The sequence below is a fragment of the Piliocolobus tephrosceles genome, chromosome 2 (assembly GCF_002776525.5).
Source record: "Piliocolobus tephrosceles isolate RC106 chromosome 2, ASM277652v3, whole genome shotgun sequence".
In the NCBI taxonomy this organism is placed as follows: Eukaryota; Metazoa; Chordata; class Mammalia; order Primates; family Cercopithecidae; genus Piliocolobus; species Piliocolobus tephrosceles.
In genome coordinates this window covers 63285945-63311683 of record NC_045435.1, presented here as the reverse complement: position 1 = coordinate 63311683, position 25739 = coordinate 63285945, and the positions used below count along the sequence as shown (strand labels likewise).

The following is a 25739-nucleotide window of genomic DNA, read 5'->3' as shown; positions in this document are numbered from 1 at the left end:
ATAAGCTTTATTTGTGTGGCAGACCTTTCAGGTAAAAATGCTGTTTTATGAAAAATAGCTAGTTCAGCTGGCAACAGTCTAAAGGTATTGTTCCTTGAGAATGCCATATCTCTTTGATATGCAGCATAATTTTTTAATGTATATTTCTCATTTTTGTTACACAGTATTTAAAAGATGTATTCAGGGGTTGGGATTTAATGAAATTAGTGATTTTTATATCTTTTACACTTTAAGTGAAACAGATTTTTTAAATTATGAGTTTGTGAAAATGATGGCTTCTACTACAGCTAGTAATACAGTTTGGTGCTACTGTCTTGACTCTTGCTACATGGATATCAGTTTTATCCACCTTGCTTTTATACCATCAGTGCAAATATTAACAGTGAACTAGTCAGCCCTTATTCTTTTGACAATAGCTTTGACCTCTTGGACCACAGTTTGAAAGCTGCTACCTTAGTTTATAGGGTTGCTGGATGGGATGGAAGATGGTTACAGATTGGCTCCCGTTAATTTGTGTAAATTTGTTTTAAGTAGTCAACCTATGTAAAGAGATTGGTCTGCTGTCACTAATGGTAGTACTGTCTGCCTGAGGAAATGGTTAGCATTCCTGACTCCTGTGTCTCCTGGAATTTACAGTATTCAGGCAGGTATCCTCACAAAATTTCCTTCTATATTAGTGGTAAAATGTGAGGAAAGAGGGATAAAAAGGTGTTTGTGTTAATTTGATAAATTAATAGATATGAAAAGTACATTAGCAAAGTATGTGTTTTTATCGTGCAAGTACTGATTGGATGGAACCTGTGATTATGTGCCTTAATCATAGGTACATAACTTTTGTCTCTTAAGTGACAGAAGAGCCTGAAGATACTAACTGAAAGGGAAAGAAAAAGGAGAAAGTAAAGTTTATTTTGTTATTTGGCAGATAATAGACAAATTTTGCTAATCCATGCAAACATGTAACTTGTATGATTAAGGCATGGATTCATTCTGACTTAATAGGATAGTAACTAACGCCCCCCCTGGTTAGGTTTGTTATGAGGGAAAGAGTCAAAATACTATTTTAAACATACTAAGAATAGGACCTAACACACCATAGACTTTCAGGCAGAGGTAGTTCATTTAAAAGATTTAAATCAGAGATCTGGCTTTTGTTTGGGTTGGGAGTTGGATAGCATCAGGATGGAGCTTGTGAGATAAATGAGGCATGATGATGCATGCTCCTGAATGACGGCATTCTCATTACTAATTATTCACGTATTAATTCTGTTAGTATTAGTGTCATAGTATATTCTGTATTTGTGTTTTGTGTTCAAGAATTGTAAAGCTACATGGTATTATATATTTTTTAATTTTTTGCTTATAGGATTCAGTGGTCCCAATTTAAAGGCTATTTTATTTTCAAACTGGAGAAAGTGATGGATGATTTCAGAACTTCAGCTCCTGAGCCAAGAGGTCCTCCCAACCCTAATGTCGAATATATTCCCTTTGATGAAATGAAGGAAAGAATACTGAAAATTGTCACTGGATTTAATGGGTATGCACTTAATACTGTTTTAAAGATTTAATTTTTAGCAGAAGATTATAGATTTTTCTTTTAGTTTTGATGTGTATGGTTGATGATTGATTATCCATTAGAATAAATTATTTGTTTCTAGTGACATGTACTTGATGATTTTTAGCTTACAACTATTTAAAATATTTACAGCCTCTTAAAAAACTTGAACCACCTTTTTATAGGTATCAATGGAAACATTCATTTATCAGGAAACATTTTAATGGTTTTTCTTTCCTGTTTTATATTTGGTGTTATGTCTTCATACTTTATACAGAACCTTTATATCATTGAGAAATCACATTTCTTTTAAAATGAAGTACTAATTTATGAAAGTATTTTAGTGAGTTTTTGTTTAGACTTTTGGATCCTCATTTTTCTCCCAAGTAACTGCTTGCTTGTTAGTTACAAGTAACCATTTTTGGCCCCTTGTAAAAAAAAAAAAAAAAAAAAAAAAAAAAAAAAAAAAGATATTTTGTACACAAGTAAAACTCCATTTGTTTTGTTTTGTTTTTGAGACAGTGCCTCGCTCTGTCGCCTAGACTGGAATGCAATGGTGCGATCTTGGCTCACTGCAACCTCTGTCTCCCGGGTTCAAGCAGTTTTCCTGCCTCAGCTTCCCGAGAGTAACTGCCACCACACCCAGCTAATTTTTTGTATTTTTAGTAGAAATGGGTTTTTACCATGTTAGCCAGAATGGTCTCGATTTCCTGACCTCATGTTCCGCCCACCTCAGTCTCCCAAAGTGCTGGGTTTACAGGCATGAGCCACCGAGCCCAGCAGTACTCATTTTTAAAGAAATGTTACTGTTTCTCATATTCTGTCATTTTAAATTCTTTGTTTTTAGGACTTTTGTTTTTTTTTTGTTTTGTTTTGTTTGGAGACGGAGTGTCGCTGTCGCCCAGGGTGGAGTGCAGTGACATGATCTCGGCTCACTGCAACCTCCACCTGCCGGGTTCAGGCAATTTTACCTCAGCCCCCCGAGTAGCTAGGCTAGGACTGCAGGCACGCACCACCAAGCCCGGCTAATTTTTTAAAATTTTTAGTAGAGATGAGGTTTCACCATGCTGGCCAGGCTGGTCTCAAACTCCTGACTTCGTGATCCGCCCACCTCAGCCTCCCAAAGTGTTGGGATTACAGGTGTGAGCCTCCATGCCCAGTCAGGACTTTGTATTTTTACGGTTTCCTTTATTGAAGGGAAGAAGTGTTTGTGAAGTTGAATTATTCATTTTTTAGTTTGGTGTTAATTTGGGCTGTGGAACAACAACAATGCTAAATATAATGAATTGTGGTTTTTCTAACCAGTGAATTCATAGTTAGAATTAGATATTATTTGAAGGGTTTCAATTGTATTTTTAGATGGCATAAATGGCTTGATTCTTTAGGTATTTAATTGCATGGGATTTCAAAATAAGATAGGGTAATCCAGTTAACGGTTTGCTTTACATCATATTCCACTGTTTTTAGGTTTAAGAATTTTGCTTGAAATGGCAAACCCTTATGCCTTGACTTTGGGTCTGTTATGAAAATATTTTGGGGGAAGAAATCACAGCTTTTGTCTTTGAGGTTCATCAGTTATAGTTACCCCTGGGGGCCTGGGATGGGAAGGAGAGACCTATTTTCACTGTGCACCCTGTTGGACTGTTGAAAGTATTTAACCATATGTGTATATTTCCATATCGATCTTAATATTTTAAAAATTTTCAGAAAAAGGAAAAAAAAAAAACATTTCAGAGGCACTTATCCAAGAAATAGCCACGATATGTTTTAGAAGCATGTTGCGTAAGATTTACTGTTGAACTAAATGAATACATTCAAGATAAGAATACTTCTCAGGGTTATTTATAAATTGTACATATATATAAATAGTACTTAGATATAGTGACTTATCTTTTATTTCAATAAATTATGGCCGTCATTCAAAAATAAAAGTTAAGGTGAAGCAGGTCAAATTATACCGCTGCTTTGTAAGCAGATTTACTTGTGATTCTTAGTAATAGCAAATACTATTTTCAGTTCTTTCATATTAAGTTGGGCTAGAAACAAATACATGTATTACATAATTATGTATACATATTATAATAAAATATAAATATACGTGTGTATTATGTATTTATTACATAAATCTAAATATTTGTAATTTCTTAATCTGTAAAAGAGGTAATTCACCTACTTCAGAAAATGATTCGAACAGTCATTAAATGCCTGAGCATTCTTCTTTTAAAACTTCTTATTTTCGAACCATTTTTATTTTATTTTATTTTAGTTTAGTTTAGTTTATCTTATTTTATCTTATTTTATTTTATTTAGAGATGGAGTCTTTGTCACCCAGGCTGGAATGCAGTGGCGCCATCTTGGCTCACTGCAACTTCCACCTCCCAAGTTCAAGCTATTCTCCAGCCTCAGCCTGTCAAATAGCTGGCATTAGAGGTGTGCACCACCATACCCAGCTATTTTTTAATTTTAATTTTATTTATTTATTTATTTTTGTATTTTTAGTAGAGACAGGGTTTTAGCATGTTGGCCAGGCTGGTCTGGATCTCCTGACCTCAAGTGATCTACCTGCCTCAGCACCCCAAAGTGCTGGAATTACAAGCATGAGCCACTGCACCTGGCCCGAACTTCTATTTTTTAAATCTGATTTTTCAGAATGGCAGTTTATGAATCACTTTTCTCTGAGCAGGCCGAATCTAAGTCTTATTTAATCAGTGATACATTAAGATTTTTCTGTTTTTAATTTACTCGTTTTTTGTCTGTATTTTAATATACTGGTATGTTGAAACATGTCTAAAATTTTCAATTTTTGTGTTTTTTATATATGTATAGTTTTTCAAAATATTTACTAAGAAGTGACATTTTGTTGGTTTTCCACCAGTTTGAGGGTTTGTCCATTCTTATACATTCCTCCCCCCCATTTATAATAGATTATCTTTAAATTACAAAAGTGGTGTATGTTCATGCTTTTAAAAAGATCCCCACTGTTACAGAAGTACATAAAGAATGAAAGTAGAATCGTGCTATATGCTAGTTGTATTTTCATTTTAGAGAAGCTTCAACATGTCTATATTAGTACATTTAAAGCTATCTATTTATTTGAAATGGCTGCATTGTTTTCTATTATGTGAGTAGATTATAAGTTTTTATTTGCCTGTCCTGATTGGTGGTAGACATTTGTTTTTTTTTGGCTGTTAACGAGCAGTGCTTGTAGTGAGCGTCCTTCCACATATGTTTTGTTGATGAATGTCATGTTTTGAATATATGTCTAGATTGTTGCCTCTTTTTTTTGAGGTGGAGTTTCGCTTTTGTTGCCCAGGCTGCAATGGAGCCATCTTGGCTCACCGCAACCTCCCCCTCCTGGATTTAAGGGATTCTTCTGTCTCAGCCTTCCGAGTAGCTGGGATTACAGGCATGTGCCACCACGCCCAGCTGATTTTTGTATTTTTAGTAGAGATGGGGTTTCTCCATGTTGGTCAGGCTGATCTCGAATTCCTGACCTCAGGTGATGTTCCCACCTTGGCCTCCCAAAGTGCTGAGATTACAGGCGTGAGCCACCACACCTGGCCAGATTGTTGCTTTTTTTAATTTGTAGAAATGTAATTGCTAGGTTAGCTTATGAACACTTAATTTTCAGTTTATCAATACTGCAAAATTGACTTAGCAAAATGTGGTTGTTGATGCTTTCGTTTGTAGTAAGTGCAGATACTGTAATTCTTCAGTACTGTGTATGTGTCTGTATTTGTGTTTCTTTGATTGCAAGTGAAATGGAACATCTTTTTATGTACTTACAGCTTTTCTGTGAATTGCCCTTTATATCCTCTTTTGGCTTTCTTTTGCTAATTTTCTTATTAATTATTAATAATTTTCTTTTGCTAAATTTCTTATTGGTAAGTTTTTGTTATTTTTGCTTTTAATTTGTGAAAGTTTTATGTTAAATGCTTCCTAGTATTTTGCTATAAGAAAGATTATCTGTTTTCTAAATTATTTTAGTGTGTTATCATAGTACAAGTGGGGTTTTTTTGTTCTGTTTTTTTTTGTTTTGTTTTTTGAGACGTTCTGTTGCCCAGGCTGGAGTGCAGTGGCGCAATCTCAGCTCTCTGCGACTTCTGCCTCCCAGGTTCATGCCATTCTCCTGCCTCAGCCTCCGGAGTAGCTGGGACTATAGGCGCCTGCCACCATGCCCGGCTGATTTTTTTGTGTTTTTAGTAGAGACAGGGTTTCACCGTGTTAGCCAGAATGGTCTCGATCTCCTGACCTTGTGATCCGCCTGCCTCGGCCTCCCAAAGTGCTGGGATTACAGGCGTGAGCCACTGCGTCTGGCCAGAGTACAAGTTTTTCCCTCTTTGAGATGGAAATTGTCCATGCATTCGTTTACTTGATATCCTGAACTATAAGCTTCTGGAGAGCTGGGGTAACAGGCTTTTCCAAACACGGCCTAGAAGAGTGAGTGCCTGAGTATAGTAGGTTCTCAAACAGACGAGTATGGATTGACTAGATGCGTGGATTGATGGATGAATGAATGAGTAAAGAAAAGAATAAATATTGAATAACTGAGCACTAGAAAAAAAGAATTAAAGAATAAAAGTGTATTTATATCTGTATTTTGTGTATTGAGGCATAGAAGAATCACAGTGGAATGCTTAATTTCTTTTTTTCCTTTTTTTTTGTCATTTTCTTGTCTTTTAAAATTACTTTGGAACTTTAAAATTTCATAAAAGATGGATTATAGCTACTCTGCAAAACTGAAGTTACAGTTTGAGAAACACCAAAAATTAAAATGAACGAAACTAAAAATTATAATGAAATGGTCAAAGACCATTTTATGCCCTCTGATTGGGATTATAATAAAAAACAGTATATGGGTTTACTCAAACCAGGGCCATTTATGAAAATCCTCTTCCTATTACAGAGACCATGAATATAATTTAGGAATTGCTAATAGGTAATGGTTCATTCCTATAATGGCATATACACGAAGAGGCATTTTGAGGAATAGAGAGCGTGTAAGTTACATTCCTGGAAGTTTTGAAAGATACCATTTTATGTTCTCTGTATTTTTCAAAATGAAAGAATATAAAAATAAATTCATCTCTCAAGTCTTGACCCTTTCTTGTCAATGCTGTTATCTCTAAGACCTCTCTAAAGTAGGCAGCCTCCTCACTCTGTGAATAGTAGACTAAAATAGCATTCTTTTATATTTATGAGGAGGTCTGGAAAGTGAAAAACTTTTTGATACCTAATAATCTTTATATCATCTGTTAGGCAGGTAGTCAGTCACAGCTGAGAGTATTGCTCATGATCTTTTAAAGTTATATATGAGACTTTTGTACTCCAAAATCTGGATTGTAGAATAAAACATAACCCCCATTTGATTTTCAGTTTGTGTGTGGTTTGCTTTACGGTTAGCTGCAGATAATTCAGGGACTGAGAGAATGGTTCTTTAGCCATTTATTACTTTGTTCTCTGACACTGTTGACTCACTTTATTGTTTCCTGATTTTTGTGCTCCCCAATTGACTGGGGAAATAGATTTTTGTGCTGTTAATTATTTGTGTCAGTGTTTGTTGAGTATATTAGTTAAAATGTACTTATTTGTGGCAGATTTCTGTCTCTCTCACACAAACCCACACCCACCCACCCCTGCTTGTTTTTTCTTTACCCCCTTTCTTTCTCTTAGGATAATTACTTGAGAATTGGCATCATTTTGTAACCATCCCTCCTTACTGTTCCCCACCTGGTCTTGTCTAGTGGTAATATGGCTTGATGTGATACTCTCTTTAATAAACTTAAAAATTGAAAATAACAGAAGTTAATTGATGTTTTCTTGCTAGTTATATTTAATGTAAATAAAATAACTTCATACTATAGAAACTCCCAAGAGATGATTAACTTTATTAAAAGTTTTGACAATTGCTGTAGATGAATTTTGGGTTAAGGAGTGGTGCAGACTTTAGTTTACTTAACATCATTGGGGTTCCTTATTATTAATAAAAGAGGCAAAATTAGGCCAGGCGTGGTGGCTCATGCCTGTAATCTCAGCATTTTGGGAGGCTGAGGCAGGCAGATCACGAGGTCAAGAGATCGAGACCATCCTTGCTAACACGGTGAAACCCTATCTCTACTAAAAATACAAAAAAATTAGTCGGGCGTGGTGGCAAGTGCCTGTAGTCCCAGCTACTCAGGAGGTTGAGGCAAGAGAATCGCTTGAACCAAGGAGGCAGAGGTTGCAGTGGCCGAGATTGTGCCGCTGCACTCTGGCATGGGTGACAGAGCGAGACACCATCTCAAAAAATAAGTGAAATCTGTCATTTGATTTGAGGCTTAAAATTGTAGGTGTATGAATTTTTTTTTGGTGGGTACAGAGTGTTGCTCTGTTGCCTGGGTTTAAGCAGTTCTGCTGCCGCAGGCATCTGAGTAGCTGGGATTACAGGCGTGCATCAACCACACGTGGCTAATTTTTGTATTTTTAGTAGAGATGGGGTTTCACCATGTAGGCCAGGCTGGTCTCAAACTTCTGACCTTAGGTGATCCACCCGCCCCGGCCCCCAAAGTGCTGGGATTACAGGCATGAGCCACTGCCCCCGGCTAATTTCGCCTCTTTTAATAATAAGGAATCCCAATGATGTAGGTAAACTAGTGTCTGCACCACTCGTTAACCCAAAATTCGTAAATATAAATATTTATGAATGTATATTTTTATGTAAATATTAAAGCCTGAGTACAGAAAGAGCATATTGCTTCAAGTAAAGCTAATACCACAGGATTCTAATGGTATTTCTGACTTTTGTAAGACTTTGTAGGTGTAAACAAAATTATAAACTTATTCAGTCTTTGATAACAGATATTATTAGTTTCCATGTAGATGGTTAAGTTTAAATCAATATTTATGTTAACTAAGACACCACTAATGTCATTTAGTCAGAAAAGACAGTAAAATCTACGTATACATGGGTAAAATGAAAGTGAATGACTGTTTTGACTTTTTATTTAGTGGGATGTCGGATTTTATGGTCATTTCTTTAGCTTTTTGCTCCAGTAGCCTCTGTGCTACATGTTACATTCCTTTGTCTTTTTCATGTTGAAAAGTTGCTTATATAATATAAAGTTAGGATAGTTAACTGATTTTCTTAGAGTCTGAACGAAGTGTGCATTTATTTTTTGAGTGCCTTCTTTTCAACTTAGTACTTTTATAGAAATTTAGGTTAAAATACATACTTAGGACATTATTTCTTTAGTGTTTAGCCTTACGACTTAAATTTTATTTTTTAAAAAAATAGCACTGAATTGCTACTTATGTTGAGATGTCTTTCTCTGATATTCAGCAACTTTCTTGGTATTTGAATTTTCATAGCTTTTAGGTATACAAGACTTCTGCTTAAAAATAAATAAATAAATAGGGACAGCTTGTATTCAAATTAAGATATATAAGGTAAAATGTACGATCCTATTAATTAGGGTTAGTTGTTTTCCCTGGAATTAAAGGGAATATTTTTAAAGACAGAGCTGTACTTTTGGTTTTGTTGGTCTTTGGACCATTTGTGCTTTCCCACAATCTCTGTCAAAGAGTAGACGGAATGATGACAATAAGAACTAAGATTTATTGAACTTTCTAAAATATTTTAGGCACTGTTAGATGATTTAATATGCCATATACATTATGTCATATTTAGTCATCATGATAATCTTTAAAGTGTACTTGTTTAGAACCCTTGTTTTCAGACAAGACTCATAAGACCCATGAAGACTTAGGTAAATTCAGTTTGTGTAAGGTCTCCTAGTGGGGTGCTGTACGCGTGTGTGTGTGCATTAAAATATGTATATATTTAGGAAAGGTGGATCCTTAATGTGTGTGTGAGGGTTTAAAAAATGTTACTGGATTTTGTAGGCACAGTTTTAAAAAATTTGAGCTGCTATCTAGTCATGTCCTTTTTTCAGTTCCTTATGTCTTCTTAGTTTTCCATTTTACCATGAATAAATCAGATGATATATCTGCAGAGTAAGCCAGATGCTGCTTTTTTTTTTTTTTTGGAGACAATCTCTCTATCACCCAGGCTGGAGTGCAGTGACTCGATCTCGGCTCACTGCAACCTGCAACCTCCACTGCCCGGGTTCAAGCAATTCTTTTGCCTCAGCCTCCTGAGTAGCTGGGACTACAGGCCAGGCTGGTTTTGAACTCGTGACCTCAGGGGATCCGCCTGCCTCGGCCTCCCAAAGTGGCGGGAGCCACTGTGCCTGGCCCAAAGCTTTTTGTTTTACAGTATACCTTTGCTAATGAACATCTGGTCACCACTCCCCACCAAATTTAAGGATTTCAGTTCAGACTTCATTGAGAATGAGTGGCATGTGTATTTAACACTCTTCTCCCTATATTTGCTTTTCTTAGTAGGTGTGGAAAAAGTCTTAGTATTTTCAGAAGTTAGAATAAACTATTTTGTATGCTGTGTCTAATGGATGAGTATCAGAGAGCAGAGCTTTCATATACTTGTACCAGATGCATTCATTTTGTACTGGTTTATCTGGTTTATTCTTGTGCCTCCTTTTAGAGGCCTTCCTTAAATTAAGTTATCCATAACGGTGTCACGCGTACTAAGCTTGGCATACAGTTTATTACGTCTCCGTAGCACTTTTTATACAACGTTGTTACTTATTACTGTAATTGTAATTGTTTACATGGCTTTCCACTGTGCTGTTGAGCAAGGTTGGTATTTCTAGTTTATAATAGGCTCTTATATTTATGGAATAACTTTAAAAGTACAGTGTGTATGTAAAGAGACCTTTCAATGCTGTTGTTACATTCATTTATCATGCTAATATTTCCAGTAGATGCATTGATTTGCAGGAAGTGTTTGGTTGGGTTTTAAGACTGTCATGTGAGAAAAGGAAGTGTTGTGTGACATTTTAGTGCCATCTATTGGATACTTGGTAAAATGACTTTTAAAAGCTTCTTTTACTTTTTGAAATAACAGTCATTTGAAAAAAGTTTCTGAAATTGTCTAAGAACTTAAACTCGTTTTATCATAGGCTGTTATTGCTAGCATTGCTATGTAAACACATACCCCCCTCCCAAAGCAGTATTAATATTAACCAACACATAAAATATTAATAATTGGCTACAATTTAACTTAGATTTCTAAAGAAAATTAGCCAAAACATTCAGTGTAAATGTTAAACAAGAAGTTTTAAAATACTCATGTGTTAAAAGTAATTTTAATTAGTGAGAAAACATTAGGTTTTAATGTGGGAAAGAATTTTAGTTGGAAGAAAAAGCATAACGACTAGACAGTATGTTTCAGTTAAGTACTATTTGAATACCCAAACACTTGTTGAATACCCAAACTGTTGGTGCGATTTTGTATATTTTGAATAATAAACTTTTAATTACACTGTCACTATGGGGTGATTAATGAGGAAATAGCTTAGGTGTGATGTGTGTGTAAGGTTTGAAGAGCAGTGAACTAGAAGAGGAGCTAAGGTGAGTTATACCACTAACATTCTGAAATCCATGATAATACTGGGTTTCATGGACAGACAGTTGAGAAACTGATACTGTCTGTTATACATGTGGAAAATGCTTAAACATTTTAAAAGTGAAGTTAGTTTTGTGTATTAGCTATAGATTTCCAATTATGTGTTGTCTTTATAGGACTGAAACAGAAGATGTGTAAGCTTATTGTTTCATAATTAATAATGCTGTTGGTGTACTTTGTACTTCCCCATTTAAAGGGATTCTTCATTTTGACATTGTACTTCACTCTGAGTAGATTTTCAAAAGCAAAAAAGTATTCTTCCTCAGAAACCCAGAGCAGTTTCTAGTTGCTTCTGAATGTTTGTGTTTTCAAGCAAACATTGAATCTTTTATTCTGTGCCTTGTTTTTTGGTAGAACAGTTTTCTCACTTTTAGGTTTGGTTTCGATTTTAGGTTTGAGACAAAAGATTGATTCTTGGACTCTCAAATTTATCTAAAAACATTTGTTCTCATATCAATAACATGTACTTTAAGCATCTTCAGAATTTTTTGCACATATTATACTTTGAACATAAGAATAGTATTGACACAAAGAATATGAGAACCAAATATAGTTTATCCAGTTAGAAAACAAACAGCTATAATTTTGTAAAGTATGTGTGGTACAGTGGAAAGGACATGAGATTTGAAGTTAGAGAGACTGGGTTTGAGTTCTGGCATTATAACTCACTAGCTGATATACCACAGAAAATTCTGTGTCACACTGCCTATAAAAAGTGAAGACCTTTGTGAATGTTAAATATTAATTTGAGGCTTTGTAATTCTTTTCATTAAAGAGAATAAATAGATTGATATGGCAGACACTGAAGTCTGAAGATTTATGTTTGTACTTCTTAGCTGCGTTTGTCGTACTTCGTGCTCATAACTGCTGTTCTGTTCAGTTTGTAATTCTTATGAATGCTAATAGCTACATGAGCTCAAAACTTTTAAAAATACTTATAAAATGATTTTAGTTCCAACTTATATCAGTTTTTTATTTACTATAATCAAGCAAAAATTGAAGTATAGTGAAAGTATTGGGTAAAGTTAAATAAATATTGTTATATTTTAAGTTGGGTTAAACATGTAGATTATATATGAAATTGTAATAATGGAGCAGAACCACATTTAAAATACTTTATTTGTAGTTTTGTGTGAACATTTTAAAGAAACCTTTCAGTGCAGAATAATACTTGAGGAAAAATTTCTATATTAAATAAACCCCAGCTTGATTATTATTTGTGTTACCTCTGTTGTAAACTTAAAAATCAAATTATCAGGATTTAGAATATTACATAAAAAGTTTTTCCTCAGTTTTGAAGCTTTCTGTTGATTTTGGGTGTTCTAAGTTGCTTTAAAAAAAGTTGCGTGGGTAAATAGTAGGTTTATATGTTTATGGGGTACATGAGATATTTTGATACAGGCATACAATGCATAATAATCACATCAGGGTAAATGGGGTGTCCATCACCTCAAGCATTTATGTGTGCTTTATGTTACAAACAGTTCACTTATACTCTTAGTTATTTTAAAATGTACAATAAATTATTGTAGTCAACCTATTGTGCTATTAAATACTAGATCTTATTCATTCTATCTAACTATATTTTTGTAACCATTAACCATTCACCTCTCCCCCGCTGCCTTTATTGCTTTTTAAAGGAAGGGAGAGTTGGATTTTTTGTTACATAGAAAGGTATGCTTATTTTATTGTCTACTTTTAAAAGACTCATCCGTTTATTTCCCTATTATAGCATTTTCTTTTGTAACTTAACACATGGGTGACTAGATACAGCTTTACCTAGCAAAATAAATAATGTTCCTAGTTCTCTTGATTATCAGTGATCTCACACTGTAAAATTGTATATTTTTGCAGTATCCCTTTTACTATTCAGCGACTATGTGAATTGTTAACGGATCCAAGGAGAAACTATACAGGAACAGACAAATTTCTCAGAGGAGTAGAAAAGGTATTTATTTTATTATTGGAATTATATTATGCTGTGGTGTAATAGCTTTTATTTTCAGAAAAGAACATTGAGTAGGATCCGTTTCAGGTACCACTTCTTGAAATATGTTTTCTAGCCTACCTTGAGTTTCCCAAATTGTTTTCCAAATTGCATTCTATGTTTTATGGAGAGATTTAATAGGAGCGGGTAGAGGAGGGTTTGTGTGTTGATCATTGAAGTTTGGGGGAAAGCAGCTTATTATTTCTTGGAAATTCATAGTGTACATCAACTTATTAAAGGTTCTGAGACGTTATAATTGCTATTTTAACTTTATAGAGCGTTTTATAAACTTACCCATGGAATTCATTTTCCCAATTCTGGAGTTCAGAGGTACATAACTTTGGAAACTTGTTGGTGCCAAGCATGTAAATGAGGTATTGAGTAGAAACATGCAGGTCAGATTTAGAGATAAACATTAGTGTTTGTGTGTGGAGGGGGTTGAAGGAGTGTTAGAATAAGGGAAGGGTATTCTGAATAAAAGAAATGGTGTGGGCCTGGTGCGGTGGCTCATGCCTGTAATCCCCGCATTTTGGGAGGCTGAGGTGGGTGAATCACGAGGTCAGGAGTTCGACACCAGCCTGGCCAACATGGTGAAACCCTGTCTCTGCAAAAAATACAAAAGCTAACCGGGCGTGGTGGTGCACACTTGTAATCCTAGCTACTCAGGAGGCTGAGGTAGGAGAACTGCTTAAACCTAGGAAACGCAGGTTGCAGTGAGCTGAGATGGCACCATTGCACTCCAGCCTGGGCAACAAAGTGAGACTCTGTCTCAGAAAAAAAAAAAAAAAAAAAAAAAAAGGAAATGGTGTGAAGAACAAAGACTCAAGGTGTTTAAGGGAATGAAAAGTAAGATATTGACTTGTCTTGAGTGAACAATGAAGGAGCCCTGTGAGAACCAAGATTGGACTAATGGGTTCTAATTTTCAGTTGATGATTGGTCCAAAAACACTTCAGTGTTGATTTAAGAATCTGGTTCAAATTCACTTTATTTTACCCTGGGAACAGGAATCAAAAACCATTACATAGTGATTTACAATAGTTCTTGAGGCCATACTGGATTAATATATTTTGTTGATCCTCTGTACACTCAATTGAATAATATTCCCAAAGGCCAGGAAACTGAGATGGCTCATCAGTACTTATTTTTCAGCTCCAGGAGTTGTAATAATTACATTTTTGAGATCTTTGGATAAAGAAGCATTATGTTACAGTAGTCATACCAGGTGCCCTGCCTTTAAATCAGGGTTGCAGTGCTTCATAGTTGTGTGACCTTGGGCCAGTTAGTTTTCTCCTCTGTAATATGTGGTTAATAATAGGGCTATGAAGGGGATTAAATGCAGAACACTTACTGTGACTCATAATAAACAGCGAACACTGAATATTAGTAAAGTTATTTTTACCGGGAAGATCATATAAATATATTACAAAAAAGGCTTGAGTCTTTCTGTGGGATATATGATGCAACACAACAGGCTGTGGATTGGGTGTTGCTTTGTAAGGAAAATCAATTACATGTGTCCTAATTCGATTACATGTGTCCTAAAATCAATTACATGTGTACTTCAATCTCTCAACATCTTTGTTGATTCCATCTGAGCTTAGTTCCTCTACTACATATAGTATATGATGTTAGGGGTCTAGAATAACTAGGACAAAAAAATAAGTAGGAAAAAAATCAGTGGCTGAGTAGGATATTCTCTTTTGGTCCTTTGTAATTGTTTTAGTTTTTGTTTTACCAGTTTTCATTTTTAACCATTTATTTTCCTTCATTAGCAAAATTAAAATCAATGGAGATTTAACCTACCAGAGTGATTTTAGAAACAAATGATTAAACTTTATGTTGTAGTACTTTTCTTCGTACTAAATCACTGATTTTTGTTATTGCAGAATGTAATGGTTGTTAGCTGTGTTTATCCTTCTTCAGAGTAAGTATATTTTTTCTATTTCTAGTATATTATTTACTATATTTAATCATTTTATTGCTTCTAATACATTATTCTTAAAACAGACTGAATTTTATATGTAATAAAGTGTGATAACATACTTGTGAACCTACCATTGAGTCCCCAAAGTAGAATATTACTGATAACATTATCTATATGTTTTTTCTGGTAAAGAGATTTGGATTAAAGCAGTTGATTTACTGTAATTTTAATATTGTTGGATTTACATACTGTTGTGGCACCCATGTCCCTGAGATGCCATTCTAGATGCCTTTCCAGGGTATCTCTAGGTCATAATTCCCATGTTTGGAATAGTTACTTGATGGCTTTTCTCTTTATGATGGAAAATATTTCCAGTTGTCAAGATTTATATATGGCAAAGTAAGAATTAAATTTGGGCACAATTTCCCAACCTTGGAACTATGGACATTTTGTGCCAGATAATTCTATTGTGAGTGGGTGTCCTGGGGATTATAAGAGGTTTAGCAGCGTCCTTGACCTCTACCCATTTATGCCAGTAGTGTTCCCCTCCAAATATCTTTAGACATTGCCAAATGTCCCCTGGAGATGTGAAAGGCAGAGAGGGGAGGTTGTTCCCTGCTGAGAACCATTGGTTTAAGGTTAATCTGACTCTGCTTTCATAGACTACTGAGTTACACAGGCTGGAGTGCAGTGATGAGTGATCATAGCTCACTGCAGCCTTAAACTCTTGGGGGCTTATGTCATCTTCCCACCTTAGCCTCCCAAAGTGCTGAGATTACAGGTGTGAATCACCACACCCAGCCCAGTCAATTTGTTTTTAGAATGTTCTCAAGAATATACTTACGTTGCTAAATAAGATACTAAAATAATCCCATACTGTATTTCTTGACAGAAAAACTATTAAAATATATATATGATAAAAATTCCTTTTATGAACCAAAATATGTTTTGTTTTGCTAATGACCATGAGGTATTTTGGAAAAATGGTAAAGAAGTGCAGAGTCAAGTCATAGTGACTAATAATGGATTCTTTTCTTAAATTGTATGCCTGTGTTAATTCTCACAGTCTTTTTGTTTGGGTCTGTGACAGATCTTACAAAAGATCTTTTAGACCCATGATTCTTACCAAAATTAAAGAATTAAGTCGGAACCAATCACCCACAATGTCTCATCTAAGAAAGGACTCACAGACCAGCAGCCCAACAGATGACGCGATGGACAGGAGTGGGCTCCCTGACCTTCAAGGAAGTTTTGAGCTATCTGGGAAAAGCAGATAGTATCCACTGGATGCATTGGAACCCCAACCCAGCATTGGGGATGTTAAGGACATTAAAAAAGCAGCCAAGTCTGTGCTAGACCCGGCACATAAATCTCATTTCCACCCTGTGACCCCCAGTTTAGTATTCTTGTGTTTTATATTTGATGGGTTACACGAGGCATTACTGAGTGTTGGTGTGAGCAAGAGGTCTAATATTGTGGTTGGGAACAAGAACAAGGAAATGGATACTCCTTGTGCTAGCGGATTCAGATATGCCTAACTTTATTGCCCTTGAGAAGTCATCAGTTCTCCGCCACTGCTGTGACCTTTTGATAGGTGTTGCCGCTGGATCAAGTGATAAGATTTGCGCCAGCAGTCTCCAAGTTCAGAGACCATTCAAGGCAATGATGGCATCTATTGGAAGACTTTCACATGGTGAGAGTGCTGATCTGCTAATGAGCTACAATGCAGAATCAGCCATAGACTGAATCAGCTCAAGACCGTGGGTCGGAGAATTAATGTTCACATTTCTTTTTGGAGAGTTTGAATCCCCTCTACGCAAGCTACGCAAGTCAAGTTAGTTGTCAAGAAAGCACAGATGACAACCTATTATGCTGTGAGAATGTTTCTAGATCAGTGCATGGATGGCTCCATTGCTCTACCTGCCATTGTGTCTGAGATCCCAGTCTTTGAGGAGAAAAAAACAATGGTTAAAAAGACATTGGGGAAATATTTTGAGTTTGGGGGTGTACTTTGCCACCCCATTTTTAGGCAGCTATCACCACGAATGTTCCCAAACTTAGCAGCAACGGCAAACTGCTGGGCCAAGAGGAGCAACCCCACATTTTCGGGATTTAAAGCTCCTGATATTATACCAGGATCAACCATCACACTCCCTTTGCTTCAGATGGCATCTACCCCGTAAGATCTTGAGCGGGGAGCGTTGGGTGGAATCATGGATCCTTGCGCTCTTAACATGAACTAATTCTTGTTATTAAAAAAAAAGGGGGTGTGGTTGTTTACGCCTGTAATCCCAAAACTTTGGGAGACCGAGGTGGGTTGATCATTTGAGGTCATGAGTTCGAGGCTAGCCTGGCCAACATGGCAAAAACCCCATCTCTGCTAAAAATACAAAAATTAGCTGGGTGTGGCAGCGCACGCCTATAATCCCAGCTACTTGGGAGGCTGAGGCACAAGAAACGCTTGAATCTGTGAAGTGGAGGTTGCAGTGAGCTGAGATCGCACCACTGCACTCCAGCTTGGGTGACAGAGCCAGACTCCGTCTAAAAAAAAGAAAAAAAAAATTAAGTCATCCACAAGTATATTTTCTTTTCTTATAGGAAAAACAATTCCAATAGTTTAAATCGAATGAATGGTGTTATGTTTCCTGGAAATTCACCAAGCTATACTGAGAGGTGAGATTCTAGATTTTTGATACCTACAGAGTTTGCATTGTCCTGATTTTGAGTAGCAGGCTTAGTGTGCTTTCTAAAAATTGGGCATTTTATGGATACTATAGGATGAACTACATAGAATTAGTTAATTTGGTAAGGCATGGGCCTGAAAACAAAGTTGCAGCAAATACTTCTGTGATATATTCACATCAGCATACCTTAAGAGGGATGACTTTTTATAAAAATAAGAAATGATGTTCATTTATCTTATTATAGGTCTAATATAAATGGGCCTGGGACACCTAGGCCACTTAATCGACCAAAGGTTTCTTTGTCAGCCCCCATGACAACAAATGGGTTGCCTGAGAGCACAGACAGTAAAGAGGCAAATTTGCAGCAAAATGAAGAGAAAAATCACAGGTTTGTATGTGTTTTATGTTTATTAAAAGTTAACATTTAATCAGGACTTATCACTTACTATTTATAAGTTCTGAGGGACAGTACAAGGTTTTCATGCAGTCTATAGGAGCACTGGCTTCTCTTTGCAGCTGTAGCAAATGTTGAAGGTGGACACAGACAAGACTTTAAAATTGCTAATTTGTGGAGACTGTTTATGTAGGGTCTAAAAGTAAAGTAGATATGATCCATTCTATTTGTTATTTCTGAAAGTTACTTGAAAAGAGAAAAGGTCTTTATAAATAAGTTGATTTTGTGAATCGTTTCTCACTGTAGTTCATAAAAGGACACCTTTTATTTATATCTTCAAATTTTCCGTATCATTTTAAGGGAAGGAAGACTAATTGAGAGAGAGGACTTAGAGAGTATGTGGAGTATGGAAGTATGGAAGACTTGTGGGTTTGTTGTAGGAGAATATTTAACTTACTGGAGAATTGCACAAAAAGGTCTTATAGCTTTTCTGAGTCCTACTGGGAATTATTCATCAAACAGTTTAGGTTACCTCGATATTATTCTCTTGTGTTTTTCTTTGCTCAGGTGTTACAATTTAACTTTGACACTAAAATACAATTTAAAACATTATTTAACCTTAAAAATGGGGATGTAGAAGATGGGGAAAATAATCTTATTAATGACACTTTAAAAAAACATTTACAGTGACTCTTCGACATCTGAATCAGAAGTTTCCTCAGTGAGCCCTTTGAAAAATAAACATCCAGATGAAGATGCTGTGGAAGCTGAGGGGCATGAGGTAAAAAGACTCAGGTTTGACAAAGAAAGTGAAGTCAGAGAAACAGCCAGTCAGACAACTTCCAGTGAAATTTCTTCAGTTATGGTGGAAGAAACAGAAGCATCATCTTCATCTCAGGATAAAGACAAAGAAAGCCGTTGTACCCGGCAGCACTGTACAGAAGAGGATGAAGAAGAGGATGAAGAGGAAGAAGAAGGTATTTAGAGACCATCTGTAAAAGGGTGGAGTAAGGAGATCCTCAAATTCTTGTACTTCATTTTTTTTCGTGAAAGAATTTTACATAATGGAACTCCTTATAATGCTGATGTTGGGCTTTTCTCCCACCTGTATGTAGTTGCTGCTGAATTTCAGGGGATGTGATTTGAACTATAGAATATCAGAATTCATGAAACTTAACTGTGGAGGTATTTTGAAAATAAAATTTAACTACAACAACATTTGCTTATTTTTAGAGTCTTTTATGACATCAAGAGAAATGATCCCAGAAAGAAAAAATCAAGAAAAAGAATCTGATGATGCCTTAACTGTGAATGAAGAGACTTCTGAGGAAAATAATCAGATGGAGGAATCTGATGTGTCTCAAGCTGAGAAAGATTTACTACATTCTGAAGGTGGTGAAAACGAAGGCCCTGTAAGTAGTGGTTCTTCTGACTGCCGTGAAACAGAAGAATTAGTAGGATCCAATTCCAGTAAAACTGGAGAGATTCTTTCAGAATCATCCATGGAAAATGATGATGAAGCCACAGAAGTCACCGATGAACCAATGGAACAAGACTAACTATTTAGAAACATTTAGATGCAGTATTTTACATACAGTTCTGGTTTTAACACTGTATAAAACTTTTATGTAATAAAGTGGACCTTTAGTTTTACAAGAGAAGCAGGTTGTAAAATAAAGTACTTTATGGATAATTCCTGAAAGAGTTGTACATGTAAGAACTGTGAATATCAGCTCCTCTGGGTCCTGCTTACCTTACCGCTGACTTTTCTTTCTTTCTTTTTTTCATTCTTTTTTTTTTGGTCTGGGCAAATCAGTGGTTTGTGTATAGATTTTTTTTTTTTTTTAATTTAGGATTAAAGTTTTTAAACTGGAAGGTAATTATAATTTTGAAAAGTTTTTTTGAGATTATCACTTTTAGTTTATAAAGTATGCAAGAAGCTTTTTGTCTTGTCTCTTTCTGATAGCTCTAGCAGTTTTCATATTTTGGTCATAGTTTCAACATTTTAACATGTGAATTGTAGGGTTTCATGCTGGTTTCCAGATTTTATTGTTTGGCTACGTACAATGGAACTTTAAGTCATATATACATACATATATATATATTATTCTAAGGGGGGAAATGTTATATTTTTCTGTTTCTATAAGAGATGAATACAGTGGATACTTTTTCTATTGGTAATGATTGAGTTCACCTCTTTCAGAAGACATTTTCTTTCTCTTCTGAGTAATTGAAATAAAATCTGGCCCTTGTGAAACCCTGGAAATCTTAAGTCTGTTGAAATACCAGGTTAAACACATTCCAAGAGATCTGTTCAAACTCAAATTCTTTTGTATACTTCTGAGGTGCCTGAGAAAAAGACTTCATTATTTATGAGAAAATATGCTTTATCTTGGAAATTGTGTTCAAATGTTAGCTTACTATTTTGTAGAATGAATGTTTATGAAGCTGATATGAGACCATCTCAGAAGAACCAAGCAGGTTCCTTGACCTTTTGCTTGCTTTTCTGAACATTGTGAATATTACACGTGTCTTTCTAAATTATTCTAGAGTATGCAAATGTCAATGGTATGAAACACCACTGTACTGGAAGAATTAATATATTACTTTAGTATGTACCTGAGCTAAATGACTGAAGCTCTAGGGGTGCATAGAAACCACCATAATTTGTATGACATTTTGGAGTGAATTAAATATTTTTGAACATGCTTCTTCGACAGCCAGTGTTATATTTTTCAGATCAACACAAAGCACAATGATTACTCTAAATTCAATATTTTCAAATTTACATATTTAAAGTCATGCAAACTGCAACTTCCCTGTCAAAATTACTGGCTGCCAAATTTATACCTGTTTCTTCAACTGTACCTTTTGATATTTAGAGTTTTTAAATTTCTGTAAAGTAGATTTTGTAGAATGTAATGTGTTCACTGCCTTTGTGAAGCGGTATATAATTGTATAATTTCTGTGTGTAAACTGAATGCTTGGGCTTTCAATACAGTATTCATATAAAGCAATAAATATTAATGTTATGAAATATTCGAGTACATTTTTATCAAAATATGGAAGAATCCCCTTTTTTAAAGTTTCAGATACCTGAACTACACAGATGGGCTTCTAAAACTGATGCAAACAGTTTCTGACACTGTATCATATGCTTTTGGGTGATTTGGGGGGCAACCACAAGTTTTGCATTTTGACTACTTAAATCGTCATGACTATAAATACCAAAACTATTTGGATCCATTTATGTTTGTAGGATAGTATACTACTGACTGACTTGACTGTCAAGTTCACAACAGCTAGATGATATATTTATGACTATGTCTAATAGTTGAAATAAAATCTGAATATTGATTTACTATATCCAAGAGGGGAGAAAAATTAAACATTGTAAATTTTAAAAAATTTTTTCAAAAATGTTAAAATGAAGCAAATTTAAGTTTAGAAATTTTGAAATTTTCTTTTGAATATTTATGAAATTGTCATAAACCTACCTAAGATCCTGTGACCTTTGATATTTTTTATTTTAATTGTAGTGCCATGGACCATTTGTAAACAAATTGATTTACTTTTGTTGGTTTCAAGTTGAAGATTTAGCATTATGACTTTGAGGTCTGTGGTTTTATTTGTAAACTTGCAATTGTTGTATTTGCAAGGGCAAATGTATTTCTTTATTAAATAAAGTACAATAATGGTGAATGTACCAAAATGCCATCACTTAACTCTATGAGAGATCTGCATTTTAATCTATAGTTTAATAGTTTTAATATTTATTAGATATTCATATGTTGATCATAGATCAAACTTGTTGCTGTTTATACAGATAATTGTAGAATGCTCATGGAATATCTTTAGGGTAGGTGGAATACTTCTGTAGTTAAATTGGGAAAGCTTGTTCAGCTGGTTTTAGGTAATGATGGCCACTTGGAAGTAAATTTCCGCAAGTATTCATAGGTGCACTTAACACAGACTTTGCTTAATGAAAATGTCAATTCTAATAATAACTGATTCACTTACGAATTTTTTAAAAGTCTGATTTTACGCATATTTCTTAACATACATCAAGCAAAGTCCTGTTAAAAGATCTAAATGAAGAATGGAGACCTCAGTGATTAAAGATACTTTGTTTCTGACCTTGAGCAGATTACTTACCTGTTCTCTAGACTATAACCCAACATGTAAAATAAATTTGAAGATGCTGATGAGGAAAGAGAGAGAGAGATGTATTATGTTTTTAGCACTTTTCCCTTTTAAAAAGTGAAAATATCCTTGTACATTTTTGAAAAATATATATTTTCAGTTCTGAAAAATGTAGCAAAAGTAGCGAAAATGTCATATTTTAAATGTTGATTATTAGATAAATTTAACCTGCTTAGGGTTTATTGTAATTACACCTTTCAGAAGTGTGTTTTCGAGCAGTGGAATTGCCAGCCAGGCCTTGTGGCTTGGAAAGGCATCCCAGAAATCCTCGGCCAGAAAGTGTGGCCTGTTAAAGCATTGAGATTCAGAGTATTTTGTTTTGCCGGTGTAGATAGGCATGTATTTATGCATTTTTGCATTTGTAAAATCAGCGATTTTTCAAATAATGTAAATGTAATATACTAGTTTACTTAAAGGTACTTGGGCAGAATCTAAAGCTGCTACAATGTTTGATTATGAAAAAATGTAACATGGTAAGGATGAAAATGCAACTTACAAAACCAAAGGAATTGAAAATTTTCAGTAGTGTTTCAAATTGTCTTCTGAACAGGAATTTAACATTGGTTTTGATAAAGTGAGGGTCAGTTCTCAAGATTTGTGCTAATCATAAAATGAATGCAAAACGCCTTGTAATTTCATATGGAATTATAAAAATTAGGTTTATTGGGTTTTGACCTAATAAGAGTGCTAGTATGTATTGGTTAGAATACATCTACTATTTCACATTTTAAAAATCAGTACACTCTTCAGAATTTTATTTCAACTTGGAGCCTAGATTACTTTGCCAAATGTATTTTCATAATGCAATAAAATATAAATTAGAATATTTTTATGTGTGTAATTATTTTATGTACCATAATGGTTTATTTACCCTGCTGCCGCCCCTACCCCACACCTCACCCTATGCCACCACCCACCTCAGATCCTCAACTGAGGAAACTTAATGCATGACTTTGTTACAGCCCTGTTTCTTATGTGGTGACAAGGTGTTCCAGCAGAGGGTGCATCAGCCTTGACAGTTGTGGTTCTTTGCCAGGCAAGTCATGCTGATTGTCAACAAAATCCAGACCTAAATAAGTTTCTCCATTGCCGTAATTTGGCACTAGCTTGCACGTATATATTTACAATATTTGTGTTAAGCATTTTAAAGGCTGGGAGCAGTGGCTCACGCCTGTAATCCCAGCACTTTAGGCCAAGGCAGGTAGATATCTTGAGGCCAGAAGTTCGAGACCAGCCTGGCCAACATGATGAAACCCCGTCTCAAACACAAAAGTTAGCCGCTTATGGTGGTGGGCACCTGTAATCCCAGCTACTCAGGAGGCTGAGGCAGGAGAATTGCTTGAACCTGGAAGGCAGAGGTTGCAGTGAGCCGAGATCGTACCACTGCATTCCAGCCTGGGCCACAGATCGAGGCTCTGTCTTTAAAAAAAAAAAAAAAAAAATCATTTTCGAAATCCCACCTTCAGGCAACTACATGGCAAGAAGTGTAGAATTACCTGAAGTGGAGAGGAGGGTTCTGTTTTCAACTCTGGGTCCCTTTTCTGTTTTTGGGGGTTTTTTTGGGGGTGGGGAGGGGTGGGGGGAACGGAATCTTCCTCTGTTGCCCAGGCTAGAGTGCAGTGGCACGATCTCGGTCTTAGCTCACTGGAACCACTGCCTGCTGGGTTCAAACAATTCTGTCTCAGCCTCCTGAGTAGCTAGGACTATAAGCGTGCACCACCATGCCTGCCTCATTTTCGTGTATATATATTTTTTTTCACAGAGATGGGTTTCACCATGTTGGCCAGGGTGGTGGTGAACTCCTGACCTCAGGTGATCTGCCCGCCTCAGCCTCCTACAGTGCTGGGATTACAGGCATGAGCCACCACAGCCAGCCCTCTTAGGCATATTACCGCGCAGTAGCTACAGTAGAGGGTAAGATCTGAAGATCTTAGTAAGAGGCTCTGAACTAAGGAGAGTACTTGTCTGTGTTTCCAACCTTAAGAATTTTTTAGTTTTCAGCTTCTCATATTTGGTCTCTTACCCCAAGTCAATTTTATTTACTGAATAGTATAACTAGTACATAGTTCAGGGCTAATGATGGGAAGACTGATTTTTCCACTGGCTAGGAATAAGCTGTGTGAAGTCTTCCCTGTTTAAAATGAAGAGTGTGCAATTCCCTTTTATTCTTCAGAACATTTTAAGTTTAAAATTTAGCAGTAGAGTTTGTGGTCTAGGTTTTATTTGTACATTTTCAGAGTTTTTCTTCCCATAACTAAAAGTAATGAATATTCCAAAATGCCAGCCAATTCCCTGTATACTAGTCTGCCAACCCCACTGTTTTACTCATCTTTGTAACCTCACAGGCTAGCCCTGTGTTTGACAAGTGATAACAAAATCGAAAGCAAGTGGTAGGTCTACAGCCCACTTTAGATTCCTATGTTTTACTGATCCTGTGTCTATGCCCACTTGAAGTGTGCTAAGGTCACCCCTGCAACTTTGCTACAAGGTTTGTGGGATTGGGAGCAGTACATTCTGTTGAATGCCCTTGCCAGGAAATCAGTGGGTAGTTGGATGGTATCACCAGAAAGTGAGCATCTTAACAAAGGAAATTTCTGTGAATGAGACCAGCTACCCCTTACCTATAGAAAGCACAACACACCCACATATTATAGGGGATAGGTGCTGCCACAGGGGGACGTATCATTAAATTGCCCAAGTCCTGCTTTAGACATGGTGTAATGGAACATGATAATCAGTAATACTTGCAGCAAGAAATTTTTGCAGTTGAGTAGGCTTGTGAGGCTTTTGATGCTGCCTATAATCGCTGAGAATTTGAGAGATAAATATGGGTTCAGTATTCTGTCTTCATTTTGGATCATATTGGTTTTTTTGTTTTGTTTTGCATTGCATGCAATGCTACAGAATGGAAGGGTAAACTTAGTTGGTGACTAACAATTCCCATGTGTATTTAGGAATGCATGCAATTTCCCACTTTTAGCCTGAAAACATTGCTACTTGATGGGAACTCAGAATACAGTTTCTCATCTAAATTATTTAAAATGTGGCTAACTTTCAGGCTATTATGTAAGAAGCTGTTTAGTCCTTCATGTGAGTGTATTACTGTGGTTAAATGTAACAATTGTAACATTTCTATTGAAATATGTGGGTTAGTTTCCACTGTGGGTTTGTCAAAAATGCCTGTCCCACAAGCTCTGGCAGTGCAAGTAAAGACTCTGAAGGTGGAAATGTGTTAAGATCCAGCAGCTTGCCAAATATGTCAGTTATTTTAAAGTCAGGGATTTAGCATAAATAAATGTATCTCAATATTGGGTGATTCAAAATGCAATAGAATTTGCAGTGTCTTGGGATCATTATCATGATGGTTTTGTATTGAATATTAGAAGTGTATCCAGGTATAGGAGGTAGGGAAGATTTTCCAGTATATTTCATAAGTTCCTTCTAAAAAACAACAGAGCACAGAAAGAATTC

At 35.7% G+C, this 25739-nt stretch overlaps 2 protein-coding genes across 3 annotated transcripts in view; both read left to right on the top strand.

The window, feature by feature from the left end:
- The window catches only part of PPP4R2 (protein phosphatase 4 regulatory subunit 2), a 73321-nt gene extending 50225 nt beyond the window's left edge, over nt 1–23096 (top strand). For both annotated transcript variants that reach the window (XM_023199943.2, XM_023199947.3), the window contains exons 3-9: nt 1364–1534; nt 12930–13023; nt 14950–14987; nt 17586–17660; nt 17916–18059; nt 18753–19042; nt 19299–23096. In XM_023199943.2, the coding sequence (XP_023055711.1) occupies nt 1364–1534; nt 12930–13023; nt 14950–14987; nt 17586–17660; nt 17916–18059; nt 18753–19042; nt 19299–19624 (1138 nt within the window). In that variant the 3' untranslated portion in view covers nt 19625–23096. The remainder of the gene's footprint in view (nt 1–1363; nt 1535–12929; nt 13024–14949; nt 14988–17585; nt 17661–17915; nt 18060–18752; nt 19043–19298) is intronic.
- EBLN2 (endogenous Bornavirus like nucleoprotein 2) lies at nt 15885–17241 on the top strand. The gene is given in 2 exon segments (XM_023199953.1): nt 15885–16512; nt 16514–17241. Coding segments are annotated over 2 exon segments (816 nt in total). The 5' UTR covers nt 15885–16009; the 3' UTR covers nt 16827–17241.
- Nucleotides 23097–25739: the final 2643 nt, after the last annotated feature.